Genomic DNA, 26,587 nt, shown 5'->3' with positions numbered 1-26,587 from the left:
GCTGCGCTCTAAGGGGGAGACTGACATCTGAGGGAGGCTGTGGAGCCAGTTAAGCTGTGCCTTCAAGGAAGAGCCGGCTCCCCTGACCTTACCTGGAGGAGGAGCTTTCATTCCCTTAGTCCAGCTCCCCCTCTGAATGAGAGAGAATCATTAATCCGCTGCCTCCTGCATGCCCCCTACTGGGGATGGAGCCAGAACTCTGGGCATGTGCCCTGGCTGGAATTGAACTTGACCTCCTGGTTTATAGTTTAATGCTCAACCACTGAGTCACATGGCTCTGGGCTGGGCTGCGATCTTTTGATTCTCTCTCCTGCCTCCCTCTTTCATTTTAAGGGCCCGGTGATTTTTTAAAAATATATATATTTAATTGATTTTTTCTTCCTGTTTGTTTCATTTTTTCCTTTAACAAATTTGGGTACTTTTTTAAAAAGAGTATATGAACTCCTATATGCATATGCCCCATTGAAACCGTGGTGTGATATCTGTCAGGTTTTCTGAATGGCTACCACAGCCCCTTTGTTAAAGACTGCACACTCATAGATTGTTTTCTGTTCCTTCTGTTTGTTCTAAGGATTGGGTTGTACTAGAATTCTATAAAAGAGTCCTTCATTCCCCACACAACACAGCTAAAGACCTGTTCAGGGAATGTCTTGGAGTTGGTGGCCCAGAACAGGGCAGCCAGCCCCACTGAAGTTTTCCAGCAGTGTCTGTGGTTTGCACTAATCCCATGATCCACAAGGAGATGACAGCTGGGGAGCAGTCTGGGCTGCAAACTGAGGATCAGAGGGACAGATTCACCTCCTGCCTCAAATATTTGAGAGGGTTTGAGATTTGAGATTCTCAGTTATAAACCAAGTTCATGACCTTAATTTTTTAAATGATTAAAAAAATATTAACTATATTGTATGTAAAAATAAGATATTTTAAGTATGTGTGTATGTGTGTGTGTGTGTGTGTGTATATATATATATATATATATATAATTTAAAGAATAGTAGAAAGAATACCCATCGTAGGCAATAGGACATTACCATTTGGTTTGAAAAATCTATGTATGACTATCTCCCACTCTCAAGTGAACATTCTGTTGAATTGTGTTAATTTTTTTCCTGCCTTTCTTTATAGTTTGCCAGCTATGTATCCCAAAGAAGTATACTGTTCAGTTTTGCTTAGTTTTGAAGAAGCAACAAAAGGGAGTCATACTCTAGATACTCTTACATGATATCACTCGACAGTATGTTTTGACATTCATCCATGCTGATGCATGCGGCTGTGGTCTACCCATTGTCACTGCCCTTTATTAGTCCACTCTCTGGATCTCTGCTCTTGTCTTGTGGGTTGTTTAGTTGCTTCTAGGTTGTTGTTATTAAAAAATGTTTCTGTGCATATGCCTTGCCGTCTCCTGGTTGCTGTGTGCCATAAATCCTCTGATACACAATCTTAGGAATAGGTGTCAGTTTAATTTTTTAATTCTGCCCTGATTTGTTCTTATTCAGGTATTAGTCTCTACATCTCTGCTAGACCTTAAGCTCATTGAAGGCAGGCACTGACTTATTTTATCTCCACCACAGTTGGGTACTATTTAACACATAGTAAAACGTTAGTGAGTGTTTGCTGAATGCATGAATGAATGACCAGTTAGTTGCCTGCAATAAAGCTAAGTAGCTGAAACCAGTCACGTAGAAGATGAGGGCCCTTGGCACATGCAGGCCCAAGCAGGCAGGTCTCAGCCCCTCATTTTTCCCAGCTGAGAATGCAGGGCCTTTGTGGCATCACCCGTAGATTAGCTGTTGGCTCAGACTAAGTTGATAAAAAAATAATTTTTGGAACTATAAACCTTCCTACTCAAGTTTCTTAAATTTCCCCATGGTTTCTGACTGCTTTGTACTGACAACTCGTGAAATATCTTGTGACTTTATACAATATACAAATTGAATGAGAGAAATCCCCATTTGAAGAAAATACTAAACAAAAAACCTCAACAAGTTTAATGAAACCAAACATTTATAACCAAGAGAAATAAAACTAAAGTAGTTGATGGAAACTTATTTTATAACTAAGGATGAGTGAAAGTTCAGAACTATATAAAAATAGCACTGACTCACATTTTTCAGATACTAAGGTATGAGATACACCATATATATGTATTTTAACATACATATAAGATACATAATAGATAACATATATCTGTTAGAATTGGGGAAATGTATTGACATATTAGTACAGACTCTTCAGAAAAACACTTTTTTTACATTAGTTCAGGGTCAGCCACCTCTGTCTTTGGGGTGGAGTTGCTAGACTAAGTGCAAGACTTAGAGCAGGAAAGCCACATGGTTTGTAAACCAGATCCCTGCATGTTACAGCCAGAGGTCATAGGTGACCCAGGTTCCTCAGGGTTGTCACTGTCACCTATGAGGTTCAGTCCTTTCAGAGTACTTTCTCGTGCACAAGGACAAGTGCAGTGTCCTCTGTTAGCACCATTAGCACGTGATGCCACCCTCACAATGTCATGCCTCATCTCTACTTTTAGTTCTGTTATAAATGGAGACCCTGGGCTTGCCTCGGATGACCTTATGAGATATTTGGCCACTTACCCTATTTGTTTGGCAGCAGCGAAAGGTGGCGCTTTTGATCAACCAGCACCATCTTCAGTCTCTGGGACATTCTTCCCTGTGCAGTGTCTTCAAACTCACTTCATAAAGGCATCAAAGAGCAGTTGGGAAACAACACAGGTACCATAGCACACCCCAAAGGAGTTGCCCAAGGCTCAGGCCAAGCAGCAATTACATCAGCAGACAGGGAAGCCCTGGAGTGAGAGGTGCAGAGTCAGGCAGCCTGGGACCACTGCAAGGGCTCAGTGTGTGGAGTGCACAGAGGTAAGACCGGGCAGGTCAGGCTGGCTAAGGACAAGCCGCAGGAACCTAATGTCTGGGCGCGGAGTGTTGGATGTTATTCTGAGGGCAATGGGGTGCCACAGGAGGAGTTTAAAAGGGGAATGACATGATCAGAATTGTATCTTTGGAAGATAACTGGCAGTAGTGTGAAGCTAGAGGAGAGGGGCCAGTTAGGAGATTGTGGCAGTAATCTAAATGGGGACAAAAGAGCCAGCCTGAACCAAGGCCGGTGCGAGGGTGATAGATTGATGAGCAGGTGAAGGGTTTTGCCTTGTTACTAGTAAATACCTGTGTGAGAGCAATGTCTTTCACTTGTAGCGGCGCCAGAGCTAGTGTGTAGTGGTTGCAGCCAAGCTGGGCATTGTTCAGACTTCAGATCCTCTTCTGTTGCTTCATAACTACATGACGCGGGCAGGTTACTGAAGTATGTGAACATCAGTATCTGCAACTGTAAAGGAGAGATAACAACAATACCTCCCTTGTAAGCTTGTTTTAGTGCTTTAGTGAGATAAAGCTTTGCTAAGAGGAGGTACAGGTTTAACATTAAGACACTGGTTGAGTTCTGTTAACCCATAGGGAATATTAAAGTCGTTGTCAGCTGGGTGGCCATGTGTGTGATTGCCCAGCCAGACCGGCCTGGAGAGAGCCCAAGCCCTGAGCCTGCCCTCCTCAAGGGTGGGGACATACCTGCTGCCTGTTGTGTCTCTGGCACCCTGCAGAGGTCCACGCGCCCAGGATCAGGGCAGCATGTGCTTGTCGCCTGGCTGTTTGGATGAACAAAGTAAATTTCTACCTTCTAATCAGATGGAGGGCAGAGAGGAACCATAAAATGCCACCAACTCTCCTTGGGGCTATACACTTGGACCGCAATTGCACAAAACCAGAGGACACCGCTCTGCAAATGGCTTGAGAATGAAAAAAAAAACATTCTCAAGGTGTGGGAAGAGTTGTAGCAAGATTATTATCTTGCTTTTTGAATGCATTGCAATTATAATCAGATGATCTATCTGACTTGAGGGAGTTCTTGGCTTATTAGAGTGCTTCATCTTCATTATAGTGAAGCAACTTGCCAGTAAAACTTGATTTATTTCAGGGAGTCACAGACAGTCACCTTTGGCTTTGCTGGGGCTGAGGCCTACAGAGCTGCCTTGTCTTTATATGTTGATATATTAAATGTGCATTGGAAGCAAGTTACAGGGGAGCCGCTGTGAGCCAAGGATGCTGCATCGCTGCACAGCATGCACCTTGGCTAGGTCCTTCCTGCGGTCTCCACAGCGGCCACTCAGGGTCCTAGGATGGTTGGATGGGAGAGTGCTCTGGGCACCAAACCCAAAGCAGGAGAAGTGGGTGTGGACATGTGATCTTGCCTTTTCATGCTGCATGTGCATCTCTTTCAGCACATGGAGCGTGTGTGTCTGGAATCTGTTGAGAAGAAGATATGTGTGCGAAAAAGAGATTTGTAAATCTCAAGCTATTGCTGACTCTGCACTTTGTCTTGAATGTTTACAAGGAATTTTGAGCATGTTTGGACATAGCTTGTGTGTGTTCTGTCAGTTGGGTATGCTCCCAGGTGCTTGGTTCTGTGTTGTAAGTTTTATGTGGGGAGACATTAGACTCATCTCTTCTGGTGACCACCCTGGAGTGTAATGTGATGTGTTATCTCTGCATCTGGGGATATGAGGAATGCTGCGCCTACCATTCTGGGCTGCTCTCAAAAGTAGACATCTCCGTCCTTCCAGAATAGATTGCTGTTGTTTTGGAACAAGATAACTTAAATTTTGTGCTGTAATTTCTCACTGGGATGCTGTTTTTGACACATTTCTTGACTATCAACACTAAAAAACTATTGCTTTTTTGTTCTTGGGTGTTTTTGCTGCATGTCCTTCACTGGTCAAGGAGACACGGGGCGAACTTTCTCATTGTCCTGAGCCCCACAGATCCAGTGCACGGTGGGTGTTGGTGAGATATGGAGGAGGCACAGCACAGTGAGGTCAGCTACCGGCTCAGAGAGCCAATGGCTTTTTTGGAAGAGGGGAACATCACAATAAAGTCTTTTTCTCTTGTCATGTTGAAGACTAGATTAGATTAGGTGTGCTTTGAGCTGGGACAGAAGGAGTCAGTAGATGAACAAGGCACGGGATGTAAAGTACAGCATAGGGAATATAGTCAATAATATTGTAATAACCATGTCTGGTGTCAGATGGATACTACATTTATCAAGGTGAAAGCTTAATAATGTCTAATCCCTGGGTTGTATACCTGAAACTAATATAATATTGTATATCAACTGTAATTAAAAAATAAAAATTTATATAAGGCAACCAAAAAAAAAAGGGAGTCAATTGTATTCTCATTGGAAAGTTGTTTCATTAACCTGGGCATGAGGTATTGAAGACCTAGATTAGGGTAGTGACGCTGAAAATGAGGGGAAACAATGAATGTGGAGGTATCATGAATGGAGTTTTGTTGAGTCTATAAGATCAAAAGGAACAGAAGCAGAGAGGCCTCTGGTGCTTTGAATCTGGGACATTTGGTGATAAATGGAGAGGGCTGACCTGGGGAGAAGATGATGGGGTCAGGGTCAACTTGCAGAATGAGATAAAATTAAGGATTATCTAATATTTTAAACAGGAACATCTAAATAGCGTCATTTTGAGTAAGAGATGTGAAGATCATGACTTTATGAAAATTATCCGCATATTAGAAGTACTGAATAGTAGTTTTGTAAACTTCATTAAACTTTTTTTTTTAATTTTAAGCTTTCACATACTAGTTGCATAATAACTGAAGGAGAGTTTAGTTGTTAACTTTTAAATAAAAAAAAACCTTCTTTTAAGTTTTATGGTTCTCTTTAGCAGCTGCTACTTGCTTTTCCAGGTTTGATTTGGAGGAAAGTTTAGGAAAGGCCTGGTGTGGCTCTTGGTCTCAGAGAAAACGACGCGGAATAGCAAATTAAACAAAGAGTGAAAACATTTCTAGTTTGAGATGTGCTGCACTTTTTAGGCCAGACACACAGAGCAGTTCTGTGGTTCCTGGGGTAACTGTTTAAAAACCTTACTTGCTGCTTTCCCACTTTTCAAACCCAATGGAATGATGTTGGAAAATGTTGTAAATGCGAATGAGAAATGATAAGTTGATCGATCAGTTATTGGGTATTACGGAGTTGCGACTAGGAGCCCTCTTGCTATTCGAGCAGCCACATAGCCCCTGCCCGCCAAGAGTGATGAGTGGGGAGGCCCTGGGCTTCGTACAGTGAGCAGTAAACCGTAAGTGAGGCATAGCACCAGGTCGTGGACAACTGGGACATGAAAAGCCTCAGAGAATATGAGGGCAAACAGGGAAACAAGTGGACCGAACATGGCCGCTCTGAGCTATTACTGCAGGGACCAACAGTGGAGCTGGGCCAAAGGCAGAGGTTGGTTGCCCTTGAATAATAATAATAATAATAATAATAATAATAATAATAATATTGTATTTAAAGGTTATCAATGGGGACATCTGTAATAGTAACATTAAAAATAAAGTTCTTTTTTAAAAAAAGAATATATAGTTTACAAAAATAAATAAAGTTATCAATGATCAGACCACAAAACCTTCAGGAGAACTGCAGTAACTCAGAGAATAGAAACAAGTAAGCCAACCCCCTGGCCAGGCAGTGGGGGTGTCAGGCTGGGTCACAGATAGAATCTGCGGGCACACTCAGAACCGGAGATAGAAGAGCCATAGCAGGTGAGATGCTTTTCAACAACATTAAAATCACTTTTTAAAGTGTCCAGTGCTAAATTCTATTGTCATAGGCAGAACCTTTGAATCAAGTTGTTTTCCTTTGACCCAAGTCCGCAATCAAGTGAAGACTCTCATCATTACGTGAAGGAAGATATTGACAGGTCTGGATTTGATTTTACCCTGCTACAAGATAACAATCTAGCTTGTTCCAGGGTTGCTGACAGAAGTCATGAGACTCCTGGGCTAGAGAAGGATTTTGTTTCTCTGGGCACCGCAGTCAGCATCAGCACAGTCAAGTTTCCCTTGTCCCCAAACCCAAGGTGTCCAAATGGATGCTGTGCACACAGTGGCCTGTGCCATGGCTGGGGAATGCTGAGCCAGGGGTCCCTAAACTCGCATGCTCTTCACTGCAGAGAGAAATGCTACCTCATCCTTCAAGGTTGCTCACTGCAAACACAGCCCTGAAATGGCCCAGGGAAAGACTGATCCAAGCCTTGCGTCCTTGGCCCTCCCAGCAGGATCGGTAGGAATGGGAGAGACCCATGGAGACCATCTCCTATTAATATAAAAATATAAATAGCACAGTGTACAGGTGAAACCCTGAGAGTAGTGTTAAAATACGTGTCTATTTAGTAAATTACCATGTCATATCATATCATTGCAATATATATTTCAAATATAAATTAGATATCCTTATTTCAAACTATTTGAAAGTCCTAGTGCTCTTCCTACAGACTGTGATAAAGCAACCACTTGAAAAGCTTTCTCCCTTTCTTCCTTCCTCTCCCCTTATATTTAAACAGTCCCTTTAGCATAATATTCTACTGGGTGCTGTTGGAAATATGGAGGAAGTCGATGATTCTGTGTTGGTTGCAAAACATATGAGAATGATGAGACGGGCTTGCATGAGACAACCAGAGTAAATCTATCGATTGCTGGATAATGAAGGCCCAATGACGGCAGAGGGAAAAGTGACCCAAATCATTTGGTAACGTTTCTATCAAGAATGGTTACAGATTTTTTTAACGGGTCTGTATTCTCCTAGCCACAGCCACCCTGGTTCCTAATAGCTATAGAACAGAAGCGTGCAGTTCTGCAAAATGCCTGCTGCCTGAGATTGCCTCCTGTCCTCACCTCGCCCCTCTCAACTGTATCTCTCTTATTCTCCATTTGTCTCTGAGGTGTGAAGTGTAGGAGTATTAATGGAAAGGGGCTTTAGTTCTTCAGTCTTTTTGATGGGAAGAAAATAGTGGCCAGGTGGAGCTCACCTGAGAAAGTCTCCCCCATGTTGCACCAGCTCTGATCCTGTCCACGTGACAGTATCAGAGAGCTCCTGGCTGCTTAAGCAATTGGTGTTTGCTTCTGTTTGGGTGTGGGGTGGCACTTTATTGAAGTCACTGAAAACATTACTTGAGAATCCCTAGGTCACTTTTCTGTTGAGATGCTTTGTAACAATATAGCACATTTGAGTAATGCCCAGTGCCCCCGTGCCACAGTCTCACTCCCCACAGGAGGGGTGGCTCAGAATGCCAAGGCGCTTACCTGAGGTCACACAGCAGGTGGCAGGGTCAGGGCCAGGACTCAGGCCTTCTGACACCCAGGTCACAGGTGCTTTTTGCGTTTGGGGGTTTTGTTGTTGCTGTTAGTAATCTAGGGTTTATTTTAGGTGAATACTATCATATTCGCATAAAAAATGATGGTGAGTCCTTGATTATCGCCCCTTGTCAAGCTTCAATTTAGTAAGGGTGGTGATAGTGGCGAGATGATAATCTGGTCTTAGCACTTGCTGCACGAGCGATTGTCAGTCGTGGAAGTGATAACCGAGCAAGGCTTTCTTCTACCAAGGACACTTTAAGGGCATCTCACACCCTTCTCCTCACTTTCCCTGGGACCAAGTCTGTCCCAGAAAATCCTCCTGAAGCCAGCGTAGTTTCTTAGATTCCAGGACATCTCTCCAGAGCCCCCAGGTAACCTGGTCTATTTTGTGATGGGTCATGACTATTTTTAATATCTCAGCCACCTTTGAAAGACAAACCATCATCTGTGTGAATGAATATAGTCAGTAAAGTCCACGGGAGGTTTGCTCACAGGGACTTGTGCATGGAGCAGGGCTTGATTATGGAGGTTACATAGTAAGTTGTAAAACATTACACAAATATGACTGTTCTCATCTGTTTTGTTGGCTTGTATTCAAGATGAGAATTCACAGGCGTGGAGTGAAGGCAGGGGCTCTGTCCAAGGAGTTGGGTGCTGAGCTTTCGCACATGAGTGCTGAGGTCTCTTTTGTAAGGTGCCAGGCCTTTCTAGAGGTTGTAAGGTGGCCTGGTGGTTTCTGGCCCTTATCACATTTCCAGTATAGAACCGTGTGAGATTTCAGCCTCAGCGAGCCAAGAAAAAGAATTGTAGGTATCAAAGATAAGAGATTCAAGTTCTCACTTAGAGTTTCAGGAATACTGAAGGATAGAACCAAACTTTTTGGAGAAAAGAGAAATTTAGAGACTTTACCCAAAAAGGAGAAAGATGAGACTGTGTCTTTTTCTGAAATTCAGGTGTTGGCAGCTTTAAGCCACTAGAACATGGTCACAAATCCCAAAAGAGCTGTCACGAATCCCAAGTGATGCATTTCCTGGGCGAGGTCTCCTCTTAGAGCCCTTCTCCCTGATGTTAGCTGGGTTTTTCCTACTTCCCACGGCTGCGGTCATCCCAGCTCCTAATTGATGTGGTCCCAGAGGACCAAGCTGGCTCTGGGCAAAAGAGAGGCTCTGCCAATGCCTTGATGACAGACTGGCAGAGGCAGAAGCAGCCACAGAGCCCACAGCAGAGCCCCTCCCACGAGGTCAGGGTTGACTGTGTCTTATAAATTCCATTTAAGAAAGCGGCAAAAAGCACAATATATTTTGAAAAGACTAACTGGGAATTAGAAATACCGGCTTCCCCACTGTTGAGTTCTGTGTGCCACCACCGTGCTCTCTTGGCGGTTCCAAACTCCCAGGAGTCTAGAACTTCATCATCATCTATAATGGTTGATTCCATCTACTTGTTGTTTTACATTTTAGCTCCTACTGAGAAAAATTTTAGTTCCCTGGAAGTCATATGGAACCCCTCTTTTTCCTGAGGATGCCCAATCAGCAAACAGTCCCTGTAGAAACTAAAGATGTGCGTCCTGGTGACCAAGAAAACCCCCGTCAGACTCTGTAGCGGGTGGTTTCCGTGAAATGCTGGTCAGTAACAACACTCAGAAGGCCAGGGAGCAAGGAGCTCTGTGAATATGTCAAGTGTGAGTCTGATGGCCCATGGAAGTCACAGGGGCTGTGTAACAGGAGAGAGTTGTACCCCCACATCTAACCCAGTGACACTGCAGAAGCACGTCTATACAAGCACAGAGCTGTTTGGAGAGATGTGTATAGGAAAAGGAGGTCATTTGGATTTTGAGGAATATTCTCTTCTAATAGAAGTGGTCTGGTAAAGGTTTATAGTTCTTTAAAAGCAATATTTTTTACGGCATTGAAGACTATCATTGTCTTTTTATTGCTGGTATTAATAAAATGTGCACGTTCTTTTAATACAGATATTTTCCCTTGAGCTGGTTTTGTAACTGGATTTGGCTAGATAAGGTTTTAAAGGCTGGTTTGTCAGCTTTTTAGCCAAGAAAGATAAAAGGAAGTGCTTCCAATAATGACTCACGAACTAGATGGTAGCAGCCTCTGCTAATCCTCCCTGAGGAATTACGCCAGACGTCACCAGAGAGATTTCCCGGCTATCTAACCGTGACTCACTTCCCATTTCCTGGGTAGAGATAATTTCTCAGGACGTTTTCTTCTGTAGATTAAAGCAGTGCCGGTCACCTGGCTTTTCCTTAATCCATAGGATTTGAAATCAAGAAAGGCAGTGGGTAAATTTTTCAGGTTGGTTAATCTGATCTGTGATGAGCTTGGCACCTTAGCCTTAGGACTAGTCAAGCTTATGACTTGATAAATCCGTAAGAGTCTGGTCTCGTGTGAGCTGTGATTCTGTTACTTTGTGCTGAGAATTGTTAATGCTGATCACATATTTAGGCATGCTCTCATCCCACGGGCCAGTGAACTGAGAATTCTTGGTGATCACACGTTTGTGATCAGACAATAGACAGATAATGATAACAAGGAGGCAAAAACTCTCACTGCAAATTGTGCTGATACCCGGGGGAACCAGACGCAGGGTTTTCAGAACAGAGATGAAGAAGGCTGGCAAGAACAACATTGCAGATTTCTCTCCAAGACCCTTCCTCTTTCCCCTCCACTTATTAGAGAGTGAAACACAGTTGAAATACCTCCTCCAGAATGTCAGTCCAGGATAGCAGAGGCACAGATGGGAACGCTGACAGAAAGGGATGGGAGATTGCTGCGGGGGAGGGAAGTTGTTATTGTTGCTGAATTCTGCATTTGGGATCACTTTTGGAGGAAAATGGCCTTTGAGGGGATAGACCTAAGCAGCAGATCACACACACACACACACACACACATTGAGCTTTTAAAGTCATTGATAGTGCCTGACAGGCCATCAAGCATACCTTTCTATCAGTGCATCTGTATGGCTCAAGGTCGAAAAGTGAATACTGCTTCTTAAGGCAGAAGAAAACAGTAGCATGTTTTTAATATTCTTCCTGGAGCTCAATACTGTTATCCATCCTCGCCCTTGCGAGTCCCCAGCCGCAAACAGGAGCCCCGTTCCGGAGGGATTCTGAAAAGACACTGCTGATCTCCAGGCTGCTGTAACATCGGCTCCTGGAGGTTGAAGAGTGACTGTTTCTCCCAGACAGCAGGGAATACACAGGAGAAAGGTTTCTTTCTGTTTTCACTTCGCTGTGAGACTGCTTCCCCGCAAGGACCCTCTGAGAACCTTCTAAGGGAATTGAAGAGGTTCTCATTTGTCACAAACACTATAAAAACAATCTCCTGCAAAGAAAAGATGTTTAAAAAGCGGAGCATCATAATGAGGCCCTTGTTAAAGGAAATTGTTCTCTCAAGCCCAGACTTTTAGAGAAGCATGTAATTGGCATGTATTCCTAGAGAAGAGTGTAAAGGTTCATAAATGATAAACTGTTATTATAATAGGTTTTCTGAGTTTACCAGCAACCCACACAACACTAGGCCTGGGCCTCTGAGGTCTCAAACTTGAAGAGGGTAGAATGGGAGACACGTCAGTGAGCTGTGGGTGTCCTGACTGAGAGCACAGTGACGTGTTTGGGGATCCCAGGTTTCTCCTGGAGCCCTGAAGAGCTGGGCTCATGCTTACGGGGTCTCTGAGTCCTAGAGGACTGGGTTTGCTCCACCTCGAAGGTATGTTTGTGGGGTGGAGTCCTTTCTTACATTATAAAAGATGGATAAATATGAAGTGACTTTAGCAGGGCAACAGATGCTTTTTGCCCCTTTTGGGACCCCCAAAATACCAAAGGCACATCACTGTTCCTTGTTGCATACTTTCCTGGGATGTAGGCTAATCTCGCTGGTTCATCTAGAATGGGAGAACAGTCAGCAGGGAGGTGAGCGGCCAACCATTGGTCTGATCTGGTTTCTCCCAAAATCCCTCGTCTGAGACAGCACGGTGTGGTGGAGAAATTCAGGCTACGAAGGGAGAGACTGGATTCAAATCCTGCCTGTGGTGATGGACAAGTTACTTTCTCGGAGCCTGTTCCCTCCAATATGAAATGAGAATAATATCTCACAGAGGTTTTGAGAAGAAAAGGTCTTGAATATAAAATGTTTGCTTATAATGGAGCAAGCTCACCTGACGTTTTTGACCATGATCCTTTGGTGGGCGTATGGTCATTTCATCTCATTTGCCCTCCTAACCCATCAGAAAGCAAGTGTTATGATCTTGGTTTCTCAGCTGACACAGAGGCCAAGGTAGATGGCCAGCTGAAGCTATATCTAAGGCTCGGAACTTTTTCTTTTTTACTTCCCTCTTGTCTTATCTCTATTCTTTACATCTTCCTTTACTCCTTTCATTCACTCTTTTCCTTCTGATACTTCAATGTATTTGTGTGTTTGTACAAAAAGAAAATATAAAATAATGTAGAAGGTATTCCTGCATGGCTCCCAACAAGTTTTAAAATTTTGCACCTCTATGTAAAACATAAAAATTTCTCCCACTAGTATTTTCTGATACATTATTTTTTTCCCTGCAAATAAGTTATGATCACTGAGAGAATTATTTACTTCTTATAAAGAAACCATGCATGTAATAGTTGATTAAAATATACTGACCTGAAACATCAGTAGAAGAGAAAACCTACCTTTAGAGGTATAATAAAATAAAATTTTAAAATGTGTGCCATTGTTTAAAAAATGTAAGGCTTTTGGAGAAAAAAAAACTTGCTAAAGCTTTGGTCACTGTTTAAAAGCTGCCTTCAAAACATTTATAAAAATGTTTGAATCTATCTGAATGTGTATTTTACAGATTAAAAACAGTACTTGATAATCTTAGCTTCTTGGCCATAAAAGGAGAGAAAGAATGTATAACATTGTACACATGGAAAGTGAAATAAATCACGGGATCTTATGGTGACACCCAGAATATAAGCTATATAAGTCCATAGATTTTTGTTTGGGGTGCTTTGTTATGTCTCTTAAAATAGACTATTTTGGATATGGTTAATTATTTTATTATGGTGAAATATTCATAACCTAAAATTTACCATTTTAATCCTTTTTAAGTATATAATTCAGTGGCATTGGATACGCTCACAATGTTGTGCAACCATCACCACTATCTATTTCTAGAACTTTTTCATCATCCCAAACAGAAACTCTACATCCATTAAACAGTAACTCTTCCACCCCCCCGCCCCTAGTAACCTCTATTCTACTTTCTGCCTCTATGAATTTGCCTAATCCGGGGATCTCATATAAATGGAATCATAAAATATGTATCTTTTATTTTCACCTGGCTTATTTCACCTAGTTTTATGTTTTCAGTGTTCATCCATGTATCAGATTTTCCTTCCTTTTAATGGCTGAATAGTATTCTCTTGAGTGTTTATGCCATATTTTGCTTATCCATTCATCTGTCGAATGGATGAGAGACTTGGACTGTCTTGACCTTTTTGCCTGTTGTAAGTAATGCTCTGCTGCAGGTATCCATTTGAGTCTCCAATAATTAGTGTTTTTAAAAGGTATTTTTCTGTAGGTTAGATTGCCAGAGAGAAGGTGTCAGGGCCCATGGGTGAATGGCACCCACATGCTCCTGGAGCTGTCTTGTGCAGTCTCAGTAGCTAAAGCCACCACATGCCTATAGACTCTGCAAACACAAAACACGTGGTCCAGAAGCCAGAGGCAATCAGCTGGCAAAGGCACAGTGACATGTAACTGAGATGGAGATGTCTCTGTGGATCCCCCATGAAGAAAACATCACTGAATAGTTCAGCATCTATTGAAGAGGGTGGGCATCACCACCAAGGAGCCTTCCAACAGAATGATCAAGGTGATCAGTTTCCCTTGAATGCAGGAGAGAAAAAGGGACAAATACAAAAGGTTATGTGTAAGGGATGGCATGTTGCAATGTGGAATGAGGAGAGATGAGTTGATAGAAACCTCATGGCTGCCATTCCTGAGGACAACTGAGGGGGATTACAGGACACTCCCCACCCCCACTACCCCCACCCGCCCTTGCAAACCCCAGAGATGGAGATGGAGCGATGTCTGTAGCAGCTGAGATGAAGGAATGAGAAAGTATCCGCAGATGGGATACAAGGAGTGGTAGAAGGATCAGTGGGGACCCCCTCTGTGGGTTACAGGCACCTGAGGCTCTGTGGGAGACAGGGGAGTAGGAGAGAAACGTGAGAAGAGGGGGTGACACAGGAGGTGAGGTGGGGTGTGCACATCCTGCCCCTTCTCACAGCGGCAGCTTCCGTCCTGCTTTACAGCCAGTTTCTGTGCGTCCTTTCTCCTCTTTATCAATTTTATTCTTTTTTAATTCTTGATAGCTAGAGTCTTCTGTACACTTCTTTAGCCCGAAATAACCTGCTAACTGCGCAAAGGACATCTCTACCCTAGAATGTTAATTCACAATTAAGCTATTCTAATTGTCCTATTTCTAACAAAATGTGCAATATCTGCCCAGAGTGGAGGAGACTTTGACAATACCTGTGTCTGTTTTCAGTCATGTGGAAGAAAACAGAGAACATAACCCAGAAATGATCAGGGGGTTAGAAGGAAAGAAGGAAGAAAGCAATGTCTAAGAACAGAATCACACCACAGGGGGGTTTCCCAGCACAGACAGGAGGCCAGCTGGCAGGGGCTCCCACCTGGGGCCCACCCAGGATACGTGGGTCCAACTTGTCTAAAGGCCTGGAAAGTGCATAATCTAACTCTTTTCTCATTTTTTCCACCTAGGTGTTGGTTTATGTCTCGAGGAGAGTTCGTGTATTTGCTCATCTGGCTGATGCCATGACCAAAGAGAGGAGGTCTTTCCAGCTTGTTTCATTTCACATGCTGGGTGCTTCTCAGTGTCCATCTAACAGCAGACAGAAGCTGTTGTATGCAAGTTTCACAATCTCTTTGCTCTTTATATCCCTTTCCTCTGCTTAATGCTTCTACTTATCCTTCCATTCAGCCCATCTCCTGCAACCTTATTATTCACTGTATGTTAATATGTTAAAGAAAAACCTTGTCAGTCACAGACAAGTGCCTCTCCTTTGATAATTGGCATCTGCCAGGATCTGATATCAGGGGAGGGCATGTGATGTCACTGTTTTTCTCCTCATAGTTTGACGCGTTCTGAACATTGTGTGTGAGGCCATTTTTTTGCCATTGGCTCTTGGCATATTTAATTGCTTTGTGGAGCATCTGACCTACTTATTTCCCTGAAATGATAGAAATAACACTCAATATGAGAGAATTTTTTTTAAAGTTAAAATTTCATCTGTGAATGAGTAGCAGACAATAGTGAGATATTTTCCCGGCAGGTTTTGGGTGGTCTGTGATATGAATTTAGAATTCTAAATTATCCATATGCAGAAAAGAACATACAGAAACCATCCAGATGAGCAAGTTTACACTCTGCACATTTCCCACACAGAGTGGAAAACACATTTCTGTAAACATTGGTCTTTTTTCCTAGAGAGAGAAAAAAGCTGGAATGATTAATGATGGCTCTTACTCTCAATTTGCAAGTAAAAAAAAAAAAAAGTGGGGGCAGATGAATAGCATTTGAAAATATTAACCAAGGAATGAATTATAACTGCTTAGCAGACTAACGTTGCCTTTTTATGGCTGTCAGTTATTAAGCATATTACTTCATTGTGTCCTTACAAGAACCCTTTGTATAAAGTGGGTTCTAATATTAGTCCCACATTTAAATAAGGAAACTAAGGAACCAGGAGCTCGGCGTCAGAGGCCATGAGCGATGTGCTTGTCTCTGGACATGAATGCCCTTCTTCCTAGTCCACCTTCCCCTTTCATGCACGAGGCTTTTCGCATGCTTGCTGGGAAGCTGAAAAATTCATGAAGATATTGGTCCAAAAGCCTAATTTGAGCTTTCAAGGTTTCTCCAAAGCCATACTGTGAAACCTTTAAAAACAAACAGTTGAGATTGCACATTCCACGCTGAGAGATCTCAGGTGCTGTTACTCTAGATGGCAAAAGAAAAAAAATGCCAAAAATGAGTCAAAGGAAAATAGCGGAGTACAGAGATACATGGCCCAAAACTAGCGCGGGCATGAAGCATGGCGGTGTGGCAAGCAGAAGTCCACGGACATCCAGCAGGAGGAGGAAAAGCCTTGCCACTGGCATGTTCCTATTTGCAGGATATTTGCTATTTAAACCTCCAAACGACTCTTTCTCTGAATACCAGTTAATGCTCTGATGCTCTTTTGCATCCCCAAGTACAGGTTTGCAGCAGCAACGCACATGCACCTGAGGAAGGTGGAAGGAGAGGCGTGGCTGCTGGCTTTCCTTCTGGGAACCTGTGGAAGGGATGGAGGATGGGAAGGATGAGGACACGGTGCAGCCACCCAAGGGCACGCACAGCACTCTGGTGAACCCAGGGGTGAGAGATGACTGAACAGATGGCAGACGGGCAAAGCAAAGGCACCTCAACTCTGAGTCACTGCAGCCTCATCACGGCACTGCAGGGGCAGACCACTCCAGGGCGAGGCTGGACTTCCCGTGTCTCCCTGACTGCACCGAGGACCTTTGTAAGCCTCAGTCTGCTCCTGGTCAGGGAGGAATTGTGATTCCCACTGTCCATCCTGGGAAATGCAAATAGCAAGGCACTGTACATGCACACCTTGTGGGGTATCCTTCCCTCTTCCCACAGTCCCTCGGGGCTCGCATCACTCTCCCCAAGCCCAGTGCGCTTTGGGCGGCAGGGATTTTGGGTTGAATAGTAGAATCAGAGAATCCAGGGATTGGAAGGACCTGGGACATCTGCTTTCATCCTTGGACAGGCGATGGCTCAGAAGTAGACATGCTGGCTTGTGAGAGACAAGTGAGCGATTTGTGCTGGTGGGAAATGGCCATGGAAGGTGCATCGGGGAGGAAGCAGGATAAAGCTTTCAAGTAGCAGGGATTTCCTGATTAAGCCCCTTTTACTTTGTCAACTCTGGACATCAGAGTCCAGCTTGATTGCATAAATAGATTTACCTGCTGCCCGGGGAGGAGCCCTCCTAAGAAAGGGCTGCCGTGAGCCTGAGTAAAGAGCACCCTTGCCCTCTATAGCTGGGTGAGGCTTTCTAAATGGTGAGAGCTTGCACTTAAGATCTAACAACATCTGCATTTTCTCAGACCAGCATTTCATATGGGAAACTGTTAGAGATTTGGTGTCATTTTAGAAGACAAAACTAGACTGATGTGGCTCTGACGCCACAAAGCAGATTTCACACACAGGAAGAGTGCCCCATGAGCACTGCAGCCTAGCCTGCACATCAGCAGCTCACGCCTTGGTGACACCTCACAGGAACACCCACTTCATCCTCAGCAGCTCTGTCCGGAGAGCCTGCTCCACTGTGCCCCGTCCTCAGCAAGGCAGGAGCTGTCGGAACTCTCTGGGGGAGAGGAGCAGGTGGGGGAGCTCCTTGGGCTTTCATGGTGGTCGCTCTGCTTTGGCTGTGGAGGGGCTGCAGTGGACATACCGGTCTGGGGCAGCTGACTGTGGTTTTAAACACTGTCTGGGATGTGCTGTCTCATCGACATAATGTGCTAGCAGAAATATATGCGTGGTTTAGGGCATCAAGCTTCTCAGCCTGTGCGCTCAGCAAAGACAGGACCACAGATAAAAATGGCCCCTTAGCTTTTAATACCTAAACGCAGTGCTGTTTTCATTCTTGCATTGAATGGCGCTCCGAAGTCTTGCCCAGGCGTTTCCCCCGCCAGGCTGGGCAGGGCAGCCCCTCCCTCTGCTCTGTGCCCATCCTTAGCCCAGGGCAGCTAGTGTGCTTTTGGGCCAGGTTTCCTTCTACGGGAAGCATGTCTGTTTCTCAGTGCCCACTGGCTGGCCCGCCTCTGAAGGCAGGGCTGGCCAGCCCCCACCACAGTGTCCCAGCCGCTCTTGGCCTCTAGGGGTTTGTCTCTCCAGCTATGAGAACAGGCAGCATCTTGCCCCCTGCCCCGCAGCTCAGTTACTGGTCTTGCTTAGCTGAATCATCTGCAGTTTCCTGAATGGCGGTGGTGACCATAGGACATTTGAGAGAGCTTTTGCTCCACAGGAATCATGAAACCACGGGCGAGCATCCCCACTCGCCCCTTAAATCACTCGGCGTGCATCTTGGTGTCAAAGGTGGGAATCCAAGTTGTCACGAAGAATTGTTGAAGATTTACCCAAGGGGCAGGAATGGCTTCATGCAGAATACTAACCAGGGACGCTTTCGAGATTTCAGAGCGTTTCGGGATGATGCATGGAGCTGAGCAGTGGCTCAGATAACAGGGCTCCTAAGCAGACATGGGTCAGCAGGTTGGTCTCCGCCTGGTGGGCGAGACTCTTTGAGAGGAAGCCATCAGCCCGGAGGGTGATTAGAATCTCAGATGTCCCCAAATGAGCATTAGGCCCTTCTTTGTCCTCTGTTGGAAGATGTATTTGATGATCCCCAGCAGCACAGAGCTAATCCTGCGGGGGGGCTAATCCTCCAGTTTAATTTCCTGTTATTTTCTGTCTCTCTGGAGGCCACACAATCAGTCTTGTCTGTCAGTCTTGTCCATCGCGTCCAGAGGAGGCCAGGCAAAGGCAACACAGTATTAGGTTTAGTGGGGACATTTGCATTATGAGCCAGTTCTGTTGTCCTTAAAACATAACATCGTCCTTGATCTGAAAATATAGTATATATTAATTTTGATAATTTGGGAGAAATACAAAAAGTGTATCAAGAAAAACATGAAGTCACCCATAATTCTGCTTAGTAAAAATTTCCCAGTTTTTAGTAATCATAATTATTAATGGCTATACAATATTGTATTAACCGTTTTCCGTGAAATCAGGAACGTATGTGCATAATGGTTTTCTTTCCAACATTATGGCAATTTTCACATACAGTGAAGCTTAAGGAATTTTTGTAGCAAACACCTGTATAATCACCACCTACATTCTATATTAATACTTTACTGTATTTGATATATCCTGTATCTATTGTCCATCTACCTATCTATTTACCCATCTTATTTTTGGATACATTGAAAATAAATTTTAGACACCAATTCACTTTTGCCTAAATACACATTGTTAACTAGAGCTTAATATTTTTGTACACTTTTTTTAGTTGATTTATATATACTGAAATATGCAGACCTTAGATTTACTGAGTTTTGACAAATGTGTACATAAATTTTAATAGCATGACAGTGCACTCTATTTTTTAGAACAATGTGAAAGTTAAATTAAAAGGTTTAAGGAGTGTGACAGCAGATTATTATGAAATAGTCGCACAAGTAATTCAGAACTTTTCCTGATGTTCTTTTGTTTGAAATATAAACAAACAAACAAAAGTACTAAGTATTTTCTCATATTACATGCACCTGAAAAAAAAAGAGTAATGGATTTTCTCTGAAAGGGAGCAACATATATACACTTTTACATATGTATTGTATTTTGGCTTTGCTTTGTTTTTCAAAGTACTTCTCTTTTGTATTATTTCATTAGATTAAGGAAATAATTTGCCTATCTTGATGGACTGGTATATTTCTTTCCCATAGACCAGTGGGAGCCAGAAACATTATTTTTAAAAAGATACAAGCCTTATCTTCAGTTCTCACAGGCAAATGGCGTACATTTCTATCAATTTTCAACTTTTCTGCACTTATTGTCACCTACTAAGTAAGTCAATAGAGGCTTCTGAAGTGTGGATTCCAATTTCGTATTTCATATAATGCTTGGTGATGTTGCTGCATGGATGTGCATACTAAGAGCTGGGATTCCTGCTCTGGCTGGATGGTTCAGTGTCATTCCATATACCGAAAGGCCACAGGTTCAATTTCCAGTCAGGGCACATACCTAGGTTGTGCGTTCAATCCCTGGTCAGGGTGTATACAGGAGGCAACCAATAGATTTCTCTCTCATATCAATATTTCTCTCCCCCCCGCCTTCCTTTCTCTAAGACATCAATAAAAACATATCCTCAGGTGAGGATTAAAAAGAAAAAAAAGAGTTGAGTTTCCTACAATTTGGGAGGACTTTTTTTTGGTGCAGTCATCATCATGGTCTTGCAATGGTCCTGATTTTCCTTTTTTTTTTTGCATACGAAGAATAACCTACAGCTTTACTTTATCATCTTCCATTTCATTTATTTTACCATGTTTGGTTGAGGTTACTGTGTTGTAGCATGTTTTAGCCAGCAATTTTCCAGTCACTGGGCCTCAAGATATATGTCTCTAAGGTTTAAACTGAGCCAAGAAAAGCAAATGTGCAGCGACCTGTCATGTTTTATCATCATGTTCTTTCCCAGGAGAAGGTGCCGCCTGACAGGCTGGGTATGCAGTCTGGTCTGTTCCAGGTGGGCCTCATGGCCTGGATGGTGTGGCTGTGGCCTTCTTCAGCCGAAGTGTCTCAACATCATTTCCCTTCACGTCTCCTCATTTGCTTTGTGGTATTTCATCTCTGCTAATAGTTTTATATCTTTTCCAAATAAGGACTTCTGCTGTCTGCAGCTCAAACCTTTCAGAAATAATCAGAGTGCCAACAAGCACTTCACGGCCATGAGGTATCTTGTGAGCAGAGCAATTTGCAACCATTCCTAAAATAGCTCTTTGTGCTTTTTCTCTAAAGAAAGGAGAGACTCTTTGGATGAGAAAACTCAGCAATTTGGGGCTTAGAAGCCTTGAGAAAACAAAAAGAAAAACAGCCCAAATAAGGAAACTGGGTGGTGGAAGGCTTGGAGGCAGCTCTGAGGTTGGAGGCTGTGACCAGGAGCGAGAGCTGGAGTCAGGGACAGGTTGGTGCCCCATCTCCCAAAGTGGGGCATCTTGAAACACTACCTAATGTCTGCTGTGTTTTCTTATCTGTTAGTGATAATAATATATGCCTCGCAGCGTCTCGTGAGAATTAAATTAAGTTAGTTGTGTAATGAAAGAGTTTAGCATTGTGCCTGGCACACGTAAGTGCCCAACAAATGGTAGTTGATAATATCACATTACCCTCCCAAACAGGGCCAGAGTGAGGGTTCTCTTCCATTTAAAAAATATGTGTGTATTTTTTTTATTGATTTCAGAGAAGAAGGGAGAGGGAGAGGGAGAGACCGATAGAAACATCAATGATGAGAGAGAATCATTGATCGGCTGTCTCCTGCATGACCCCTACTGGGGACCAAGCCCGCAACCTGGGCATGTGCTCTTGACTGGAATCAAACCTGGGACCCTTCAGTCTGCAGGCTGATGCTCTATCCTCTGAGCCAAACCAGCTAAGGCGGGTTCCCTTCCCTTTATGGCCATGGAGGGTTTTCCATGGAATCCGAGGGGGTTTACGTGTATTGGGCCCTGCAGTGTAACTGGTGCAGCTGGTTTCGGGGGGGGGGGGGGTGCTATCTGATTTTATGGTGCGGAGGGAACCAGTCTCCCTGAGAACTGTTTCAGGGCAAGTGAAGAGGAGGAAAGGGCAGGAGGCATCCTCCAGCCAAGACCTGGTGCTTCTAGCTGAAGGGGAAGCTAATAGTTTTTACTCTTTACATCCTGTATCACCCAAATGAGAACTTTAATATGGGTAGAAGAATCTCGGTAACTTCCTCCTAAAAGGAAGAAGACCTATGAACTATCATTTTCTTATTCTGATTTCGCAACTGTGTGATATAAATCAGCCCCCCCCAAAACCCAGACTACTTTCTGAATAATGAGATTCTATAAGAATTTTGAAAATCATCCATTTATACCCTCTTTTCCATATAGACTCATAATGTATAGCATTCTAATTCATATTTGCCTCCTTTTATTACCAATTTAAAACGTTAAAGCCCAAAAAGCCTCTCTCTGAAGACACTTCAGCCATGAGAGCTTGTTCGTTTTCCTGAAATTGCTTAGAAGAAACTGGCTAACTTAAAATAGGAAACATTAGGAATTGATATGGAAGTCCACATAATTGCCCAACTTCATATTTTATTTAATCATATTCAGTACCCAGCAAACGCATCAGTCTTGGATGGATTCAATTTGGATTCACAAATCCAATTTTCCCCCTTTTTCATAGGAATTTAGAATTGATTTTCTGGCAGTTGGCCAGACTAAAAAGAAAGAGTAGAATTAAACAGCAGGCACACCCCATTCTGGGTTCCATTTATTTGATAGTCTGCATTTCCCCCTTTCCCTTAATTGTTTCTTGTAAGAGACTCTCCACTGGATCTTTGCATCATCCAGAGGAGGCCACAAATAATGCTCATACAGATCGGCTGCTGTGGCTCAGTGGTTGAACGTCAACCTATGAACCAGGAGGTCACGGTTCAATTCCTGGTCAGGGCACATGCCCAGGTTGCAGGGGGGTAGGAGGGGGGGCTTGGTCCCCAGTAGGGGGTGTGCAGAAGGCAGCCAATCAGTGATTATCTCATCATTGATGTTTCTATCTTTCTCTCCCTTTCCCTTCCTCTCTCTGAAATCAATAAAAAATATAGATATTTTTTAAAAAATGACGCTCATACAAATCATTCTATACCCAGGGTTCTTTGGCCAATAGGCAGGTGAGCCAGGGAGGAGACAGCACGCCAGGGTAGCGGCTTCATCACTGCTTGGAACATGGAGAGGGAGCCATATGCCAGGGGCCTGCAGGGCAGTAGGTCACCTGGCCAGTTTCTCCAACCCTTAGAGAGCCTCTTGGTCCTTTTAAAGAACTGTGTATATATAGTTGATACCTCAAGGTCCGGGCTAATGAAAACAATTTCTAATTGTGGAAAAAAGCCCAACAACTTGGCACAGAACTTCTGATGAAGTTCCGCTGCAGTCCGACGTAGGGAGATGGGTGCTAGCCTCTTTTCTCTCACCTCGTTCAAGTAGAAATTTTCATATCCTGGTTACTTTTGTTTTGTTTCCTTGCAAAAGAAACAGTATTTATTGTGGATAATTTGGAGACTATGAAAAGCCACACAAACAAAAACTAAAATCACCTGTCACCTGAAGATGATCATTATTAACATTTTTATACAACTCCTATAGCCTACTTTTCTAACAAACACATATAACACATACATATATTTATATTTTATTAGCTATAAATTGAAGCCACAAAGTACATGCTGTTTGTAATCTATATTTTCTATAGAGAATCGTCAGAAGTGTTTATCTCACTCAGCTCATCGAAATCAAAGAAACTCCTTCACTGCAGCGTGAATAATTCTGGAAAGCCTACTTATTAAGAAGGGAAAGCTCAAGCCCTTCTTAAGACTTGCTTCATTTAACCCGTCAGAGGAGACTGGTTCTCTTTGTAGTGTGATGCTGCTTTTACAAAACAGCCTAAAGGAAATAAAGCTGCTTCTGCAGGGGGGACCAGAGACAAGCTTCCACACACCCACACACACCCTTGGTGACCAGGGAGCGCCCACTCACATGCTGATTCTATAAGCATCTCATCCATTCACTCAATTACACACACACACACACACCCTACCCGACCCAGGCCTCCTAAGGTTCAGGGAAACTAGAATTTTGTTTCATATATATATAATTATTGATTTTAGAGAGGAAGGGAAAGGGAAGAGAGATAGAAACATCAATGATGATAGAGAATCATTGATTGGCTGCCTCCTGCACACCCCCACCTGGGGATTGAGCCCGCGACCCAGGCATGTGCCCTTGACTGGAATGGAACCCAGGACCCTTCAGAACACAGGCCAGTGCTCTATCCACTGAGCTAGTTAGGGCTAGAATTTTGTTTCTTAACCCTAAACTTCATCCAATAAATGGCATGGCCTAGTCTTCTGTGAATAAGACACTTAAAATGTAAACAGAGCTGAGTTAATTAACTTAAGGCTGACAGTTATGTGAGTGACGTGCATCAGAGCCTCCTTTCCCAGCTGCTTGGGTACGTGGGCTGCGGCAAAGGAATGAGGCAGAGGACTCTGAGCCCACCCACCTTCAGAGGCGTTCCCAGAGGAGCCAGGTGCTTGCCTCAGTTGGGGCGAAGCTGCCGAGGGGAGGGGGCGGCCCCCAGCGAGCATGTCCTCTCATTCACAGGCTTGCCAAGGTCTGAGTGACAGCCAGCAATCTGAACTTTCCAAGCGGCTTTCTTCCACCTTTCTCAGGATTACAGGAATGCTTTCAGGACTCAAATTCCCCTTCTCACTGTTCTTCCCGGTAGTTCTTTCTTCATTCTTGACTGAGCAAAAACTGTCTGCCTCCCTGTTACTCCATTTCAGAGTCCCCCTCCCCCTGGCCCTTGTATTTATACCTGTGTTTATATTTCAGACATGCTTCTTGCCTATAGCAGGCAAAGGTGCACTGTAATGTATGTAACAGTAGGCAAGACCCAGTCCACTGAAGGACACTTATTTGTGGCCAAGGCCACATCACAAATGAATATATTAGGAACTCCCTTAGATCTTTAAGATGTAGGTTTACCCATGAATTGGGGCTTGTTCATGAACGTTGCAACATAGATTAGGTTTTCTCCAAAGATAAGAGCCACCCTTTCTCTCTACCACTTTTTTTTTTTATCTGACCATTTACTTTTAGGCATTCAGGAAACATCAAATAATTTTGATATTAGTCCAAAAAAACATAATTAGGAAATAAGGCAGCCCCAGACATATTATATATCTATTTCCAAAACTTCCTACCTTTTCCTCCTCTTGTCTCCCCTCCACTAGTACAAATTATCTAAGTTACCTTCCTTTTTCATGAAACTGAATAATTGAGGAATACCTGAAATATAATAATTAGGATTTAAAGCTTTTTAGAATTCAAAGACCTCACCAACCTATTTACTGGATTGAAATGTTGACTCTAAATGGTTTCTTGATTTCAGTGGGGAAAAAAGAGCCCTGTCCTTGTGTGTCCCCGGCCAGTGGGGATGGTGCCCACCCAGGGCGGGTGCCCCCTGTGACCCCTCCTTAACAGAATGTCGCTTGGATCTATTTCAGAGTTCCCTGAAAAGAAGAGGCAGTCGGGAAACATACAAAGAAAAGAAAACCTTGAACCAGGTAAGCAGAGGTTTTGTTCTAATGTTACATCTCCTCAGGAGGCAATCACCTCATGTTGAATTTTCTTTAAAAATGCTACCGTTGCCTTTAAAATATTCAAAGAAACATTACCTGGCAAAAAATTTGGACTCATTCAAAACCTCCATGGGTGAAGCTTTTCTTTCCAAACCAACAGCTCCTCCCTTTTTGTTTCTTGCACCAATAAGCTGGTGATTCCTTCAAGAAAGAGAAGAACAGAATGGCTTTGTATGAGATGTAATTTGGTGCCGTTCAGGGCTCTGGCAGTAACTGGTAAAAAGTCATTCACACAGTAACATAGTACAACTACTGTGCTATTCACAAGGTCATTCACACGGCACTCTTTTGAGCATTGTGTTTTTATACATATACTAGAGGCCTGTTGCACGAAGAGATTCGTGCAATAGGCCTTCCCTTCCCTTGGCTGCTGGCACCGGTTTGCCTCTGGCACCCGGGACCCAGGCCTTCGCTCTGGCCAGAGCCGACCCCGGAGCCATTAGGCTTCCCTGCTCTGGCCCCAGGGCCATCAGACTTCGCTCCACCACTTGGAGCCTACATGTGCAAATTAACCGCCATCTTTGTTGGGTTAATTTGCATACTCTCCTGATTGGCTGGTTAGCATAGCAAAGGTATGGTCAATTTACATGTTTGTCTATTATTAGGTAAGATATATATGTGCAAGTTGAACAGTGTCCTAAATTGTCCTAAATGAAAGTGAAATGTTCTTACCAAAAGATGGCAAAAGCGTAGCCCTTTCTGTGTACATGGTATGTGTTCTTCAGAACTTTCTTGGAACTTTTCTGAATACCTGCTTTACTGGATTCCTCTCTTCCTCCTTTATTGAAATCACTGCTAGTATTAGGTGTTGGAGGGAACAAAGGTATTATTGGGATATCAGCTCCCCGAGCTTTCAGAGCAAGTGGTAATTAGAGAGATGCAGTAGCTAAGAGCTCTGCTGACCCACCCCTGTGAATTCCACACTGATTCCTTTGGTTTCTCCAGTCTCCAAATGCACTGATCCCCAGAGTGCCCTTCAAAGGGGACCAGGCCGTGTGAACAGCAGGGATGCCAAAGGTGAACTGTTCTCTTCTACCACCTCTACTCCCCAGTCTCACTTTGCCATTCACTAATACCAGGGAGATTGGAATCTGTAGTCCCACTGCTGCGTGCTTGAGCCCTCCTGGGCTTCGAGGATTATCAGCTTGCTGGCTCTTGACCAGGGAAGATCTTTTCCTTAAAAGGGTAGCTGTTGCCCCATTCTGGAAGGAGCAGCATGGTATTGCCTTCCCCTGTGGGTAAATCGGGCTGAGAACAGCCGTGCTGCCCCTCAGGAGTGTTTGAGAAGCCCCGGGCACCGGGAATGTGTTCAGCC

The 26,587-nt window shown here is 43.7% G+C and overlaps 1 protein-coding gene across 2 annotated transcripts in view; it reads left to right on the top strand.

Moving 5' to 3' along the window:
- MTCL1 (microtubule crosslinking factor 1) overlaps positions 1-26,587 on the top strand; it is a 120,295-nt gene that overhangs the window by 41,098 nt on the left and 52,610 nt on the right. For both annotated transcript variants that reach the window (XM_015563599.1, XM_006763281.2), the window contains exon 4: positions 25,138-25,197. In XM_015563599.1, coding sequence (XP_015419085.1) covers positions 25,138-25,197 — 60 coding nt within the window. The remainder of the gene's footprint in view (positions 1-25,137; positions 25,198-26,587) is intronic.

This window comes from Myotis davidii, unplaced genomic scaffold (genome assembly GCF_000327345.1).
Source record: "Myotis davidii unplaced genomic scaffold, ASM32734v1 scaffold78, whole genome shotgun sequence".
Classification (NCBI taxonomy): Eukaryota; Metazoa; Chordata; class Mammalia; order Chiroptera; family Vespertilionidae; genus Myotis; species Myotis davidii.
Note: the sequence above shows the minus strand (reverse complement) of the source record. Positions and strands in the feature narration are given on the sequence as shown.